This window comes from Myotis nattereri (assembly GCF_964212035.1).
Source record: "Myotis nattereri genome assembly, chromosome: 10".
In the NCBI taxonomy this organism is placed as follows: domain Eukaryota; kingdom Metazoa; phylum Chordata; class Mammalia; order Chiroptera; family Vespertilionidae; genus Myotis; species Myotis nattereri.
Genome location: NC_138085.1, coordinates 74523878 through 74539404, shown reverse-complemented (window position 1 = coordinate 74539404; position 15527 = coordinate 74523878). Strand labels below are relative to the sequence as shown.

Sequence of the window (15527 nt, the reverse complement as noted above, 5' to 3'; positions counted from 1 at the left end):
TCTGGCCCCGCCTCCCAGGTCACCCTGAACTTCACCGAGGCTGCCGGTCATCGGGGTCATCGGCCCCGAGGAGTACTGAGCGCTCCAGGGCGGGGCCTGGGTTCTGTTCTGGCTGAGACACACGGTCCTTTCTCCTTCCAGCTGACTTCCACGCTGATGAGTGCACCACTGCCCAGATGCCTGGAAGTGTATCTCTGCCTGGGGAACACCGGGTGCTCCAGAGCCAGCCTGCCCCGCCCTGCCCACCTCCCTCCGCTCCTCTCCGCAGGCTGGGAGGGAGCCGAGTGCTAGGACTTGCAGGCCTTTCCCTTCCCTGGTGGCAGCTGCCCGGGAGGATGCTGGAGATCTGGGATGTTACCTGACACCCGGTCGGGGCTAGAAGCTGGGCCGGGCCCTGAGGTACAGGGACGGGTCAGACCCAGGCTCTGCTCGTGGAGCCTTTCTGAGCAGTGAGCGAGGTCCAGGACTTCCCCCTCCCCAGGCCCTACCCGAGAGGCGGCAGCTCCTGGCGCCCCTGCTGCTCGGCTGCATCACATTCACCGGTGCACTCGGGCAGGTGATGCGGGTCTTGCTAACAGGGCACAGGCTCCCGGGACATCGGCCTGCAGGGGCTGGGAAAGGAAGAGAGTGCTGGTTTAAGGACCTGCAGAGGGAGCTCAGGGGGCCCAGTCCATTCCTTTCAGGATCCAACTTTGCTGGGATCCATGGGGTCATTCTGGGGTCTTGGGGAGGCCCATGGCTTGGTTTGCAGATGCTCCCAAACCCCAGCTCAGCTGTGGTGGGAGAGCCTTCCCCCCAGCCCTCCACAGGGCCTGGTGGCAGTCCTCCAGGGATGGGGCTGTTGCTACCGGACCAGGCCCCCCCATCCCATTGAGGTCCCCTCGCCCCCACCCACCAAGACAACATTCACCCCAAGAGAGAGTCACCCTGGGCCCCGCAGTAGATCTGTAGGAGCTCCGGGAGCCTGGAGTCAGCTTCCTTTCCCAAAAGGGTCCTGGCACCAAATGGACACCATAACTCACCTCTGAGGCAGAGCCGGGCGGCAGGCCCAGCCCAGGGCGGCGGCAGAGACCGCTCCTGGGCCAGGCCGGGCATTGCCTCCCCATCTCCCCGCCCCGCTGGAGGCTGTGGCTGGCGCTGAGGATGACTGTCCGTCAGAGTCTGTGTCATCGCAGGGGACAGCAGCCCAGGGGGTCAGGGCCCCCCACGTGGCCAGGGCAAGTGTCCCCACACCCGAGTCCTGGAGGAACTCTTTGTTTCCTTGTCCTTCTTGGTCAAAGCCATTCACTCGATCAGCAGACACCCTCCTTCTCCCCTCTGGTGCTTGGCTCTGGGGCCCTGCCCTTGAACAGCCACAGGCCCAGGGCCAGACAGGTGAGAAAACCCCCTTGGCAGAGAGTGAGCCCGGTGCGGTGGGACTAGAGTGGGGGTGGGGGTGGGGGCGTTCCTGGATGAGGAAGAGGAGCATATTCCAGACGAAGGGAACACGGTGCAAAGAGCAGGCTGGGTGCTGCCCTCCACCTTCACCCCACCCCCCTCGCTGCCCTTCCGAGTAATGGTCCCCCTGAGAGTGTCTGGAGCGGGCAGAGAGCGGGCAGCTGGGTGCTCGGCCTCCTCGCGCCTGCACACAGGGGCGCTCCGAGCGTGTAGGGCGCCTGTGCTGGACTGGAGTGGGTGTCCCCGCAGGGGGTGGAGCCGCCCCACGGGCCCATACCAGGTCAGCCTCTGAGCACCGTGGCAGGTGGTGCAGGGCCCACCCTGAGCAGATGGGCCCCACAACCCAGGCTGCAGCGAGATGCAGGCCCGGCCCCACCCGTGCTGCCCGGCTCCTCGCGGGTAATTACTTCCAATGAGAGTTTGTAAAAACAGTGCTCTGGCTCTATTATAGAGCCTAATAGGTTCAGCTTCCCCAGAAAAAATAGACTGTCAGGCTGAGTAAGTGTGGGGAAGCGATGGGCGGAGAGGGGTATCATTAAAGCCGCAGCTCAGCTGAAATAATGAGAGGTCCCGTGTCGGGGAAATCGATCCAGAAGGCCAGGGAGCTCGGCCGATGTGCCCCACAGGCCTGCCCCTCCTGCATCGGGTCCCAGACCATCTGTTCTTTGCTTGGATCCCAGCACTGAGGGCCACCCTGGGACCCCCCTGTGGGTACCAGAGGCTGCTCCGGGCTCTGGGCACACGGGGAGTGGAAAGTGGCATGTCTACCCCACCACAGCTCACAGTCTAACCCGAGACAGAACTCAGCCAGCAAAGATCCCACATCAAGCAAGGAGGGATTGGCAGGGAGAGGCCTGCGCCGGAAGACAGGAGGCAGAGTCGAAGGGGGATGGGAAGGGAGGGGGGTGTCAGGAGAGCCCACCTGTGACCCTTAGGGACGCCCTGGGACGGGGCCTGGGTGCCTCCTCCACAGGCTGCTGCAGGCCGAGGACCCGGCCGGCCAGCGTGGGGCAGGGCAGCTGGCAGGACATGATGGCTGGCAGGTGAGGGTGTGGCTCCTCCCTGGTGCCGTGGTTCCTTCCTGGGTGGGATGCCTAGGCCCCGGCTGACACTGTAAGGCAGACCTGACCCTCTGGCCTTGCAGGTGGCTCCCTCTTTCTTTTTTCCTTATCAGGATTTTCTAATCTTCCTAGAATATGCGTGGCAATTACTTGCATGATTAAGGACCATTTGCAATATGAAAATCTAAAACTATCCTAGGCTTTCTGGAATGGCAGGAGGTAATGTGGTGCCCCAGTCCTGACCCTGACCGGGCCTGGCAGGAGGGTGGGCACGGACAGAGACTCAGAACAGACAGCCACGGAGAGACTGTAGAGGGTACAAATGAAACAGAGAGGGTACCTATCTCCCCCCCCACACACACACACACACAGCCCCTCAGGATTGCTCCTCCCTGCCCCCTCCCCCATCCTCCAGCTCCGCGTCTCTCCTGCAGTGGGGTTTGCAGTGCTCTGAGCTGCCGTTAGCTTGGCATCTGGGATTTCCACCTCACTTCCCTCTTTACCTGGGTAACTGAACTGATTGTACGCCCAGCTCCGGTTCACTAATTCTTACAAATCCTTTAAAGCTATTGATTTATGTGCTCGTCTATGCCTCCCTCTCCTCTGCAGCCCACTCCCCGCCGCAGCTCTCAGCCCAGGGCCTTACACCTTGCAGACACCTGACAAATGTGCTTGGCTGGTTGAATGCATACCTGGGAGATTCAGAGAAGGGGCACAGAACGGTTGGACCAGCAGAGAGCAGCGTAGAAGGGGGTGCCTGGCAGCGTTCGAAGTGGGGAGGGGTACGAAAGAGGGGGGAGGAGCATGAGAGACAAGTTGGTCCTGAGCAGCCACTTTTGCATGTAAGAGACAAACCTGACCCCACCCAAGTATGTGTGTGTGTGTGTCCCTCCCCCCACCCAACTCTCTCCTGGCTTCTTGACTCTAGTCCCTCCAGCCAAGAACCACCCACCCTCTTCCAAGGGCCCACCCTCCAATGGAAAGAAGCAATATTTGTAAGTGTACTGTCGGCAGAACACAGCTTCACGGAGGCACAGGGCATGTGAGATCCCAGAGGGAGGAGTGGAGGAGTGAGCTCCCCGACCCCCAACCTCAGACATCAGATTCAACCCCTGGGGCCAGACACAAGACTCATCCTCCCCTGGTCCCGAGGCCCAGTTCTAGCTGCTGGAGGGGTCACTTACATCACGGAGTGACTGTAGGGCTGCCTTCCCTCCAAAACCCCTCGTCCCCCAGCTTCTCCCGGCCCATCTGCCTTGGCCTCCCACCTGGCCCTTCTGACACCCACCTTTAGGCTTCTGGTCCCCACAGAGCTCTTAGGATCCTGACTTCACTCACTTAGATGTTTAGTTCACCGAACATCAGCCTCCCCAGCTCCAGATGTCACCCTAGAACCCCAGCTCCGGGCAGAGCTCTCTGCACACTGATCTTCACCTCACTTCTCACCCAACTCTCCCAAGCTCTGACCTTCTCCCCAAATCTCCTAGCCCTGACCCCCATGAAATGTTCTCCTCTCCTGCTCAGGATATTCCCATCACCCCCTGGACCTCCATCCTCTAAGTAGGGCAAGGAGCCAGGTGGAAGCTTCTTCCTGGGGACAGGAAGGACGAACAGCTGCTAGTGTCAACCTTACCAGGGCACATCCCTCCAACTGCAGCCTCGGGGTGTGCCCAGTGGCCTTCCCTCATCTGCCAAGGGTCAGCCCCCACCTCTGCAGTGACCACCCTCTGGCCAGGCTCTCTGAGCTGCTGCTGGGGTCCTAACTCTCTGCCCTCTACCTTCCCCCGTCCTCCCCACACAAAAGACCATTCTCTTTGATTCCTACTCTGCCCCCACAGAGCAAGAGCTGTCAGTGAAGGAAACCAGTTGTTGGCTTGTGTTTGGACAAATCTTACCATTCAGGCAGCTGGGCACCTGGAGGAGAGAACCACCTCTTTCTGGCCACTGCTCCTGAAGGCTCCTATTCTTCATAGTCCCATCCCCACACCCACCGAGGGCTGAGGGCTGCACCTGTGCTCAACAGAGCTGTGGAGGTGGCCAGCCTTTCCCAGAAGGACCATTCAGGGCTTTTCAAAGCCCCTGGAGCTGAGGAATAGGTAAATCCCTTCCCAGCGAGGACCTAGACAGTGAACTTAATGATGCTTCAGCAGCCGTAGATTGGCATACAAGTTGTGAGATCATCGCCATTGATCCCACTGGTGTCTCCTGAAGTAAGGGGGTGGGGCATGATTTTTGCATTCTTTCCAACTAACTCACACAACTGTGACACTGCAGGTGGCTCTTGGATCATCTTTTGGGGAAGTTATTCTTAACCCACGAAGAACATGTCTGCATCTGGTCTGTAATGCACCCTGAATTCTAATCAGAAGAGAACTTTTTGTGCAACACATGATGCCAGGTGCTCAGGAGGCCAGAGAGACAAGCCCTCCAGGAGGCTACAGCCTCGAAAGGAGGCAAACAGACATCCCTCTAGAAATAGCAACCAGAGATACCTACTGTGCTTGAAGCATCAACAAAAGATCTTGTGGGACCACAGGAGAGTCTGTGGCCAGGAACTCAATAAGAGGTCTTGTATGATAGCATTTAAGCTGAGGTTTAAGGGATGGGTGGGCCCTAAGAGATGTGTTGGGGAAGACTTGGCCGAAGGGACAGAAAAAGAAACTACCAACATGAAGGACTAGGAGACCCTGGGTAGGAACTTAGATAGAGCTTTGAGGGAGGTGTGGGGACGCGACTAGAAGATGAAGCTGTGAACAAAGGTGGCAACAGGTCACAGGAGGCTCTCAGTGCCGGTGGTGAGGAGTGTAGGAAAACGGGGCCAGGTGCTCCTTGGCTGGGTGGGCCTCTAGGTAAGGAGAGAGCCCTGCTCAAGGTCACAGGGGCATCATGGCGATGCTGTGACTGGATCTGGGAATCCAAGTCATCCCAACACCAACAAGCCCAGGCTGGCAGCTGCCTCTGGTCAGTCCTTGGGTCTAAGAGACAGGAGCACAAACCCAGGGAGAGAGAAGGTGATGTTTCTGTTGGTTTTGTGAGGTGTCCAAATATTTTTAAGGAAAATCTTAAATGACGTTTATATCCTCTTGGAGGAGGTGAGGATGCCCCACCTGGGAGATGCTCTCCCATTCCACCAGGAGACACAGCTCAAGCGCCCACCAGTGCTGCCCTGGGCCAGGGGCCGCAGGGACAGAAAGTGCCTTTGGTGCCAAATTTCACTGCTTAAGAAATAGGTCTTGTTGCCCTGGCCAGTTTTGCTCAATGGATAGAGCTTTGGCCCGAGGACTGAAAGGTCCCAGGTTTGATTCTGGTCAAGGGCACATACCTTGGTTGCAGGCTCAATCCCCAGCCCTAGTGGGGGCACGTGCAGGAGGCAACCAATCGATGTGTCTCTCTCACATGGATGTTTCTCTCTGTCTCTTCCCCTCCCTTCCGCTCTCTCTAAAAATAATGGGGAAATATCCTTGGGTGGAGATTAACAACAACGACAAAAGCAATGGGTCTCGTGCTGGACAACAGGGAAAAGGCAGGCTGGTGAGGGGTGGTGAGTATTCTTAGGGCTTTTGCTCCCGTTCAGATAAACGGCAGGAATTTCCATTTGGACAACAGGACAACCAGAAGGTCTCCTCAGTAAAACTGTGGGCAGGCAGGAAGTCTGAGTCTTCTCTGGAAGCCCCCCCTCAGGAGGACCCATTTCCTGGGAGGGTCTGCCCGCGTGGGGCCCGGGCTGGTGTGACGTCCCTATAGGGACACTCCCCTCCCGCCGGGGCTGGATGCGAGGTCCTCAGGCCGTTAGAGTCCATCCTACCTGGAAGCTGGAGCCCGGCTGGCCCTCCAGGTCCATTCTGAGTCCAGTGCAGAGAAGGAGGAGGCGAGCTGTGTGTGATCTGATCAGCTGGAAGAGGAGGAGGAAGAGGAGGAGGAGGAGGAGGAGGAGGAGGAGGAGGAGGAGGAGGAAGAGGAGGAGGAGGCGGCGTTCGGCTTGGGGCTTGTCTGCTCCCTTGGGGTGCTCCCAGCCGCCATGTCCCCACTGAGCAGCAGCTGCAGGAGGCTGTGTTTGTGCAAAGCCACCATTTGTCCCCACGGTGTCTGCACGCGTTGAGCTCCTCCGCTTCCTGGTGAATTATCCCCCGGGGCACGCCTGACACAGTCCTTGCTGGGCTTTCTCGGTATATCTCACAACTGCTCTGAGTTTATAATTTTTTCAGGTCTTTTATCAACTATGTGTCATAAGTACCAATGGAATCGGGAGCATTTATCACCTCGCTGGGTTCCTACTTGAGCTCCGAAAAAAAATTGTTTGGCCGCACAACCTTTCTCGGGTTCTGATTTAATGGACTTCTCTGCCGCGAAGCCACTGGAATGCGTTGCCTTTTAATATTTGACATCGCTTCCTCTTTATTACCACCTCCGACAGCCCTTCCAGCCGCTGCAAAGAACCCATTAGTCTCTGACAAATCACTTGTGTCGTTTGGAGAAAAATATGCAGAAGTTTGGCTGCACCTTCATCGGTGCAGTTTGTGGCCTCACGTGCCTCTAAACAAAGCTTCCAGCCCAGGCCGACCCTCCCCAGCGGGACTTTCCCTCCGATGCCTCGAGCTGCTGGGCCCGCGGAGCCAGTCTACCCTACCCACTTCCAACAGGGCTCTAGATGGGGTATGCAGAGATGTCCGTGACTGCTGTTAAGAATTAGCCAAAAGCCGGTGAGCGGATAAATAAAGTGTGTTACATACATGCAGTGGGATAATATTCAGCTTTAAAAAGGAACTTTTGATAGATGCTACAACATGGGTGAGCCTTGAGGACATTATGCTCAGTGACATAAGCCAGTTCCAAAAAGACAAATATTGTACGATCCCACATATGTGATGAGACAGGATAGAATGGTGGCTGCCAGCGACTGGGGCGAGAGGGGGGTGGGGGTCAGGGGAGGGTTGATAGGTACAGAGTTTCCGTTTTGCAAGATAAAAATACTTCTGGAAATTGATTGCACAACAGTGGAAATGTACTGAACACGACTGAACTACATGCACACACAAAAGTGGTTAAGATGGTAAAATGTATCACAATTTAAAAAAATAATCATAACTAGCTTCACACTGAACCAGCAAAGGAGAACTGGCCCAGAGAACGCTCTCCTGGCCCTGGAGTCCAGGTAGTTAGTCACGCTTTCCATGCAGCTGGCTCTTATGCATAACGGACAGCTCCAGGATTTAGTGGGTTAAAGCAACCACCACCTATTTGGGTGATGATCTGGTTTGCAATTGGGGTTGGGCTCTGCTGATGCTGGGTGGTGGGGCGGGCTGGCTCACCTCGGCTCCACAAGGTCTCTCTGCCCCCAGCAGCCCAGCCCAGACTTGTTCAGACGGTGGTGGCGGCAGGGGTCCCGAGAGAATGAGCAAAAGCAAGCAAAGCCCTGTGAGGCCATGGCTTGCACCCATGCACATAGTCTATGGTAGGAAACAAGTCACGGGCCAGTCAGAATTCACAGGGTGGGGAGATAGGCTCCACCCCTTACTGGGAGGGGCTGCAAAGGATTTTTGCAATCTGCCACGTACACTATTTATATATATGCCAGACCCTGCGCTATGTGTTGAAGATAAAAATATAAAGAAAATACCATGATGTGTAAGAGGCATGTAAATAAATCATTACAGCACGTAGTATGCTCTGAAGCAGCGGTTCTCAACCTGTGGGTCGCGACCCCTTTGGCGGTCGAACGACCCTTTCACAGGGGTCGCCTAAGACCATCCTGCATATCAGATATTTACATGACGATTCATCACAGTAGCAACATTACAGTGATGAAGTAGCAACGAAAATAATTTTATGGTTGGGTCACAACATGAGGAACTGTATTGAAAGGGCCAGAAGGTGGAGAACCACTGCCTAAAGGCAAGCACGGGGTGCTAGGGGAGCCTGCTGAGGAGGAGGTCGGAGGACAAGGGGACAGAATAGTACCTTAAGGGATGTTGAAGAACAAGCCAGAAGAGGGGCAGGGAGATGAGTGAAGGCCTGGAGGGGGCCCTGCCTGGGGGAGGCTTCAGTGGAGGACTGGGGTGGGGGTCGGGGTATTTAAGCAGCGCTGATGGCCGGATTGCTGTGTGGAGCACATCCCATCCCACAGGTGGGGCAGCGGATTCTACAGGTGCGGGGTGCGGGGTGCTGGCGGAGTGCACTCCGATGCCCCAGCGCTGGCCAGACTCCGCCCAGGCCTGCAGACCACCCCACCTGGGCACGGGGCTGGGAGGCGTCCAGGAGCCCAGTCCCCCAAGCCCCTCAGACCTTAAGGGGTTGTCTTTTATCGAGACGGGGTGGGCGGGAGGGCAGCTGGTGCCCAGAGCTGGCGCTGGCTTCCTCCTGTAGATCCCAGGCCGTGGTGCCCCAGAATGCCGCCTCTCCGCTGGGCGCTGGGCCGGCGGCCATGAGCACATAACAGCCGATCAGCACTTAGAATGTGCGTGGGGCCCTGCTGTGAGAAGGAACCCCCTGGTGAGCACTTTCATAAATTGAAAAATCCTTCTGAAACTGAGTAATCCAGCGATTCAATCCAGGTCTCTGCATCGTGGGAGTAGACAGCGCCTGCCATTACGATGACCTGGATCTCTAAGCACCTTCCAGATCCTCCCGGAATTCCCCAGGAGGAGGCACTGCTGCTGGGGCTGGGACCTCGGTGTAGGAGTAGAATCTTCCCAAGCAATCAGGATGCCTGGGGCCCAGAGGGAGCGGCTGTCTGATGCAACCCTGTTTCCCCGGCTCCCTGAGCGGGTGGGCTCAGCAGGCGTGTGTGGCTGCATCTGTCACTCACGGCAGTGTGACGACGGGGGCAACGGAGCAGGTCCCCTCGGTGCTCGAGGGAAATGAAGCTGGGGCAACGTGCCCAGGGTCACACAGCCAATTAGTGGCGACACTGGGATGAGAACAGCGTCCAGGTCTTTGGAATTCCAGCCCAGAGCTCTTCCCCCCACACTGCTCCACTTCAAAGGTGGCATCGCCCACCCGGCTCAGGGTGTGGGAGTGAATGCAGTTGGTGGTGCTTTTGAAAGCTGATGTGTGAGCTTGGCCATTCAGCCTTAACCCAGCCTGACCCTGCATCTCCCTGAGCGGGCTCTCCACGCCACAGGTGCCCACAGCCTTGCCTCCAGCCCAGGCCCAGCTTCCGCCTCCTGCACCCTCCAACCCCCGTGTCCCACAGGCCCTAACCCTGCCCCCAAAACTACTAGTAAACTCATCATCCCCTCCCTTCCCGATGTCCCTCCAGAAACATGGAAGTGGTCCTCACGCCTCCCCCCGCCCGCCCCCTCCACCTCTGAGGGCCACAGCATCCGCAGCCTCCGTGCTGGGCTTGCTCTGTCCTGTGACTGCTCTAGTTCAGGCCTCTGTCAGTCCTCACTTGGATTATGGAGCCTTCGCCACCATCAACAGTAACAATGAGTCTACCGCGTATTCCTTAGGCATTTCTACATTTCAGCGGCTAAGAGGGGTGTTGATTCCCCTTCCCCAGGTCACGCAGCCGATGGGGGGCAGAGTTCAGGTTCTCCCAGGCCTGACTCTGAGGCCCAGCTTCTTGCCTCCAGCTGTCCCTCCCTGTCCTGCCTCTGACGGGGCTGCCAGCGTGGTGTGTCTGGAGCCCGGGTCTAACCTGTCATTCCCTGCACGGCTCCCTGGCGGCTCCCTGGCGGCTCCCTGGCGCCCAGAGGTTAAACCTCAGACCCCTCAAAAGCCTCGTGAGATCTGGCCCTGCCTGCCCACCCATCGCATCCCCGTCCCTCCCAGGCCGCGTTCCCCTGTATCTGCCCCCAGCACCTCCATGCCCTTCACCCCACACTTCGCGCTTGGTGTCCTGCTGCTGGTCTGGGCACACCTGCAAGCAGCCTTCCAGAGGCCTCAGCAGCTCCCCCTGCAGGCGGCCCGCTGCGACTCCAGCCTGGTGGATGTGGGGATGGTGGGGGTCAGTGACTTGCCATTGCCCTACACCTTGGACTCCCCCCCAAGCCCCCGTGTGGATGTGCTCACCGTCTCCCGTGGTCTTCGGCAGCCAGAGGCCAGGGTGGCCTCCCAAGGAAGAGCCTGCCTGACCTCGAGCCCCCGGGCCCTTGAGTATCTGATCTTCACCAGGTTCTGGGAATAGAGTGGAGCCTGCACCCCCCTTTCACAGATGGAGAACCAGAGGCCCAGGGTGCGGGGGCTTCTCCGGGGGCATTCAGCTGTCAGAGGCAGCGCTGGGCTCAGCGGGCCTCTTGGCAGCAGCCAGCGCCGCCCGTGTGGACAGATGCCTAGCCAGACTGGCAGAGGGCGCACCGGCGGGTAACTCCTGAGTGCCGGCCAGGGCTCCGCCTGGACCCGGAGGTCTGGGCTGCTGGGAGCGGCTTAGCGGACAGGGTTCAGTTTCACAGACCACCTTCTCCCATTTCCCTGCCAGAGGACATGACCTGCCTGACAACAGTCTACGTCATTCTGGACCCAGAATCGGGGCCTCTGCTGTCCAGCTACCAGCAACGCTGAGGGCAGGCTCTGTCCAGGGCTGCAGGGGCAGGCGGGCAAGGCGAGGCTTGTGGGAACACCGGTCATCCAAAGGCCCTAACTTTGGCAAATGAAAGCGTTTATAGAAAGTAAGCAGGTGGTGGTCAGCCTCTCCTCCTTCCCCCTTCCGAGCATGGAGATGGGTCTGGGAGAAGCTCTGACCGCCAACCCCCCCCCCCTGCCCCCCGCCCCAGGTTCAGAGCCCATGGGCCTGGGGAACTCTCTGTGCCAGCCCCGGGGCCAAGACACCAGGCAAAGGTAGGTGTGCGTCAGGGTGGGCAGGCCCCGCTGGGGCTGCAAGCCAGGCTCTCCCGTGCTGAAGGGCCCCGGAGGTGGGAGAAGGTATGGACGGTCTCGGCCCCTGGCCTGCTCCCCGGGTCCCCCCTCCACCCTTCCCTTCATGCTCCCCTCCCTCCCAAGAAGCTCTCCCAGCCATGCCAAGTGTCTAACAAGGGACGCTGTTTTTGCAGGTGTTGTGGTTTCTATTCCTTTGAACCATACCAGCCCATCCTACATCGCAATGCCATGCTTTACGTGGTACCAAGCACATCGGCACTCACTGGCATTTGGAGACCGTGTTGCGTAGCGATGCGCAGCTCTTAACTGTCTGTGATAACGTATTCTCTATGTTCCCAACTGTCACTGCGGGACTCTCTTCCCCGGACTTTCCGTTTCTGGGTTTGATTTTTATTTTTTATTTTATTTGTATTTGTTTTTTTGTTTTGTTTTGTTTTTTTGCTTTTGAAAGTTGTGATCCCCGGGTCCTGTGGCCCCTCCGGTTGCCGCTTGTCTATGCATTATGTTTGTGACTTCTGACTGTCAGTGTTGAGCCAGTCTTGCCAAGAAACAGTATCAAGTATTTTCCTATTTCTCTACGTCTTGGAAAAATAATTTTTTTTTTAATTTAAAATTTGAAAGAAAAAAATAAAAAAAACTCTTAATGGGAACCTGGCCCTGTCTGTCTTCTCTGTTCTGCAGAAATGTTGAAGGAATTGAACCAGCAGCGCAGAGCGAAAGCCTTTACAGACCTGAAAATTGTTGTTGAAGGCAGAGAGTTTGAAGTCCACCAAAATGTTCTAGCTTCCTGCAGCTTGTATTTCAAGGACCTGATTCAAAGGTTTGCCTTCCTTCCAGCTGTGGTCGGGTCTGTTCCTTTGTAGGACGCTTTTGTGTCGCTTTTCTCCTCCCCTCTCTTGCAGGTTCCTGAAGTGTGACTCCCTGTCACAGAGCCAGTAGCCATCTCTCCTCCCCTCCCCCGCCCCCTCCCCAGCACCCTCTCACATGCAGCCTCAGAGCAGCCACGGCCCCCAGCCCGCCCCACCCAGCTGTGCTGGTCGCCAGGGGCCTCCGCCAGCAGCAGGCCACACCCCTGCCCCGCCCCGAGGAGCTCGCAGTTCTCAGTGGCTCACAAGCGCACCCTGAGATTAGGAGGGTTAAGGGTCCCCCACGTTAAGGGACCATGCACACTGCCCCTCCCCCCTCGGCCAGCACGGGTGCCCGGCACCATCGTCACTGCTGTCGATGGTGAACTTAAAGCCAGAAAAGCACCTCGACCAGCCCCGCCCCCGCTGAGGGGCACGAGGCACCCAAGGGGCGGCCTTTCTGCAGCCCGAGTGGGGAGAAGAGGCTTGTAGCCAAAGCCTCGTGCGGGCCGCCTGTCCTGATACTGGTACCCTGAGCCCAGACCAGGTGTGTCCTAAACACGGGCTCTCTCAGCTCTCTCTGCCCCGGCTATTTCTACCTGAATGAGTCTTCATGGTGCATGAGCATCTTTTTCTTTTTCCATTACGTTGATTTTTTAAGTTGTCTGCTTCATACCCTTGCAAAGAAGTCAGGGGCCACCTTCTAGCTCCTTAGTGAGGGAGAGCAGCGGGCAGCCCAGGGTCACACTCCTCTCTCTCACCCATCAGCAGATTAATGTCGCTGCTCCTTTTGCCTTGCAGCCTCCGGGGCGGACGCTGAGCCGGGACTGTGCTCAGAGGGGAGGACAGGACCTCTGCTTGCTTCCAATGCTGTGTTTGGACTTGCCAACTAATCCCAGAGCGACTGTGTTTTGTTTCAGGATGGCACCCTGGCTGGCATCTCCTTCCCAATCCGTTGTGTCCTTTCACTTAGAGCTGAGCTGCCCGGCGTGCAAAGCCCTGCCCGGCCGCGCGGGCCCCAGCCGTGCAGGCTCTTGGTGACTTCCAGCCTCGTGGGCAGCTTGGGTCTCCCGCCCCCGCTGCCTGGGTTCTCTCTGTCTGAGCACAGGGGTCAGGGGCATGAGCTGGGGTAAAGGGGCATGCCCAGTGGCTTCTCCAGGCCAAGGGAGGTCTTTGTGCTTCTACTTTTGGCAAATTCTAGAACGAGCAGTGATGGCACCTGGCTGCTGAATTGCAGATGTGGCATCCGAGGCCCTTGGTCCTGCTCCAGACCAGCTGGCGAGCACAGAGGGGCAGGCGGCAGGGGCAGGTTGGCACTGAGCGATGGGCCCAGCCCTGGGCTAGAGAGATGTGGGCAAGAGGAGCACAGGAGCCCTCTGACTGTGTCCAGAGACCTCACCTGCAGGCAGAGAAGGCACGCTTAGGTGGAAACTCAAAGCAGTGAAGGCTTCTGGGACAGGCCAAAAAGGAGGAGGAAGAACATTCCAGGCAAGGGATGGGTTGCCTGGAATGTTCCAGACTGCAAAGCATGTTCTGGAATGTTCTAGGCAAGGGATGGGTTGGCTGGAATGAAAAGTTGAGAACAGGGAGAGTCATGAGCATTGAGGAGGGGGAGATGGCCTTCCCAGAGAGGGGGGGTGACGTGGGATGGGATTGGCAGACAGGCCCGGACTCCTGGGCTGGGACCTGGACTTGTAGGGGCTGTGAGGAGCAGTGGGGAGGGGCTGCCCACCTGGAGGTGGGAGAACTTGGGAGCTAAGAGGCAGACACTGGAGGAGAGAGGGCACCTCCTTGGGAGCTAGGAGACCTGGGTGCTACACCTGACTCTGCCACCTGTCCTGTGACCCCAGGCGCATCACGGCCTCTCTCTCAGGCACTGGGTTGTCTCATCTGTAAAGGAAGAGGTTGGTTCAAATGATGTCCCGGCTTCTTTCCAGCCCCGACATCCCGGGTGACGGCCAAGGGGTGAGCAGGGCCAGCCTGGAGGGCTTCCCAAGCACAAGCACTAGACGTGAGAAGGTCAGGGCCACGGAGGAAGGGAGGTCGGGTGGACGGAGCCCAGAGAGGCCTGAGGTCTGGGGAGACAGGAAAGCCCCGCGGGGAGGAGGGGAGGCCGAAGCCGAGTCCAGAGGAGCCCCTGCACTTGAAGATCGAAATGTCCATTTGTAGCCATTTTAAATGTGACTTCCCTGTCCTCACTATGGGCACAGGCCACCATTGCGGGTGACACGTTCCCGCCCCAGCCCCAGGCGGACCCCTCCCCGGAGCCACAGGACAGACGGAGGGATGCCCAGCCACGCCCTGCTCTCCGCTCAGCGCACCAGCAGGGCCGCTCCTGGGCGCCGGGTCTCACACGAAACCCTGGACAAGACGGGCCGTGCCGTCCGGGAGCCCAGGCTCTGGCGGGAGACACTGTAGAGCAGCTGGGTGGCAGAGCAGGTGGCGCAGACGGGGAGGTGCAGAGGCTCGCAGCCCGGTGCTCGTTCTGGGGGAGAGGGGCATCCGCGTGGGTTTTGAACCAAGAATGGGATTAATGGCCAGGCAGACAGTGGGGCCGACGGGAGAGGAGCGAGTGTGAGGCCCAGGTCAGCAGGGGACTCACTGCAGCTGCGATGCCAAGTGTGAGGTGAGCGTGGAGGGGATGAGGCCTATGCAGGGGCGAGGGGGCAGGAGCCAGGTCACAGGGCTGTTTCCGGCCTGGGGGTGTCATGGTCAGATTTGTGTTTGTGAAGATGCTATTCAGACTGGGAGGCGGAGGGCGGGTCTCAGAGCAGCCTCTCCCGACCAGCGGCCAGTTCCCCTTCCGCTCAGCTGCCCGGAGCCCCTATCCTCCAGGCCCAGGCTCCAGGCCGACCCCGACTTGGTCCACATGATCTTCCTTCACATGTTCAGACCTTTGGTGAAGCTGCCGCAGCTCTTTTCCCCGGGCCTTCCCTTATTTAGTTCCATCATCGTCTTCTTCCTCCGATGAGGGCAAGACCAGCCCACAGGAGGCTTGTCGAGGTGCCGCATGTCATCCTGGAAATCCTCCCACTAACCTGAGAAGCAGGTGCCATGCGTATCCCCATTCTGCAGATGGAGAAACTGAGGCCCAGAGAAGTTGTGTAGCCGTTAGATCTGGGATTCAAATAGAGGTCTGACTCCAGAGCTCCTGCTAATCTGTGAGGAAGGACAGTGAAATCTCAGGGCTGGCACTGTGGATAGGCGTGCAGGAGATAGGGATGCAGAGTACATGTGAGTGAGTGCGTATGTGTGCGCGCACGCACATCTATTAGAAACACTTGTAACTGGCCACAAGATCTTGCCGAGGTAGGCACACCCACCTGGGACAGGTACCTACGTCACAGGCACTCCCTCCCGCCCCGCG

At 58.1% G+C, this 15527-nt stretch overlaps 1 protein-coding gene across 1 annotated transcript in view; it reads left to right on the top strand.

The window, feature by feature from the left end:
• The window catches only part of KLHL29 (kelch like family member 29), a 114771-nt gene that overhangs the window by 83929 nt on the left and 15315 nt on the right, over positions 1–15527 (top strand). The window contains exon 4 of the mRNA XM_081101491.1: positions 11997–12135. Coding sequence (XP_080957617.1) covers positions 11997–12135 — 139 coding nt within the window. The remainder of the gene's footprint in view (positions 1–11996; positions 12136–15527) is intronic.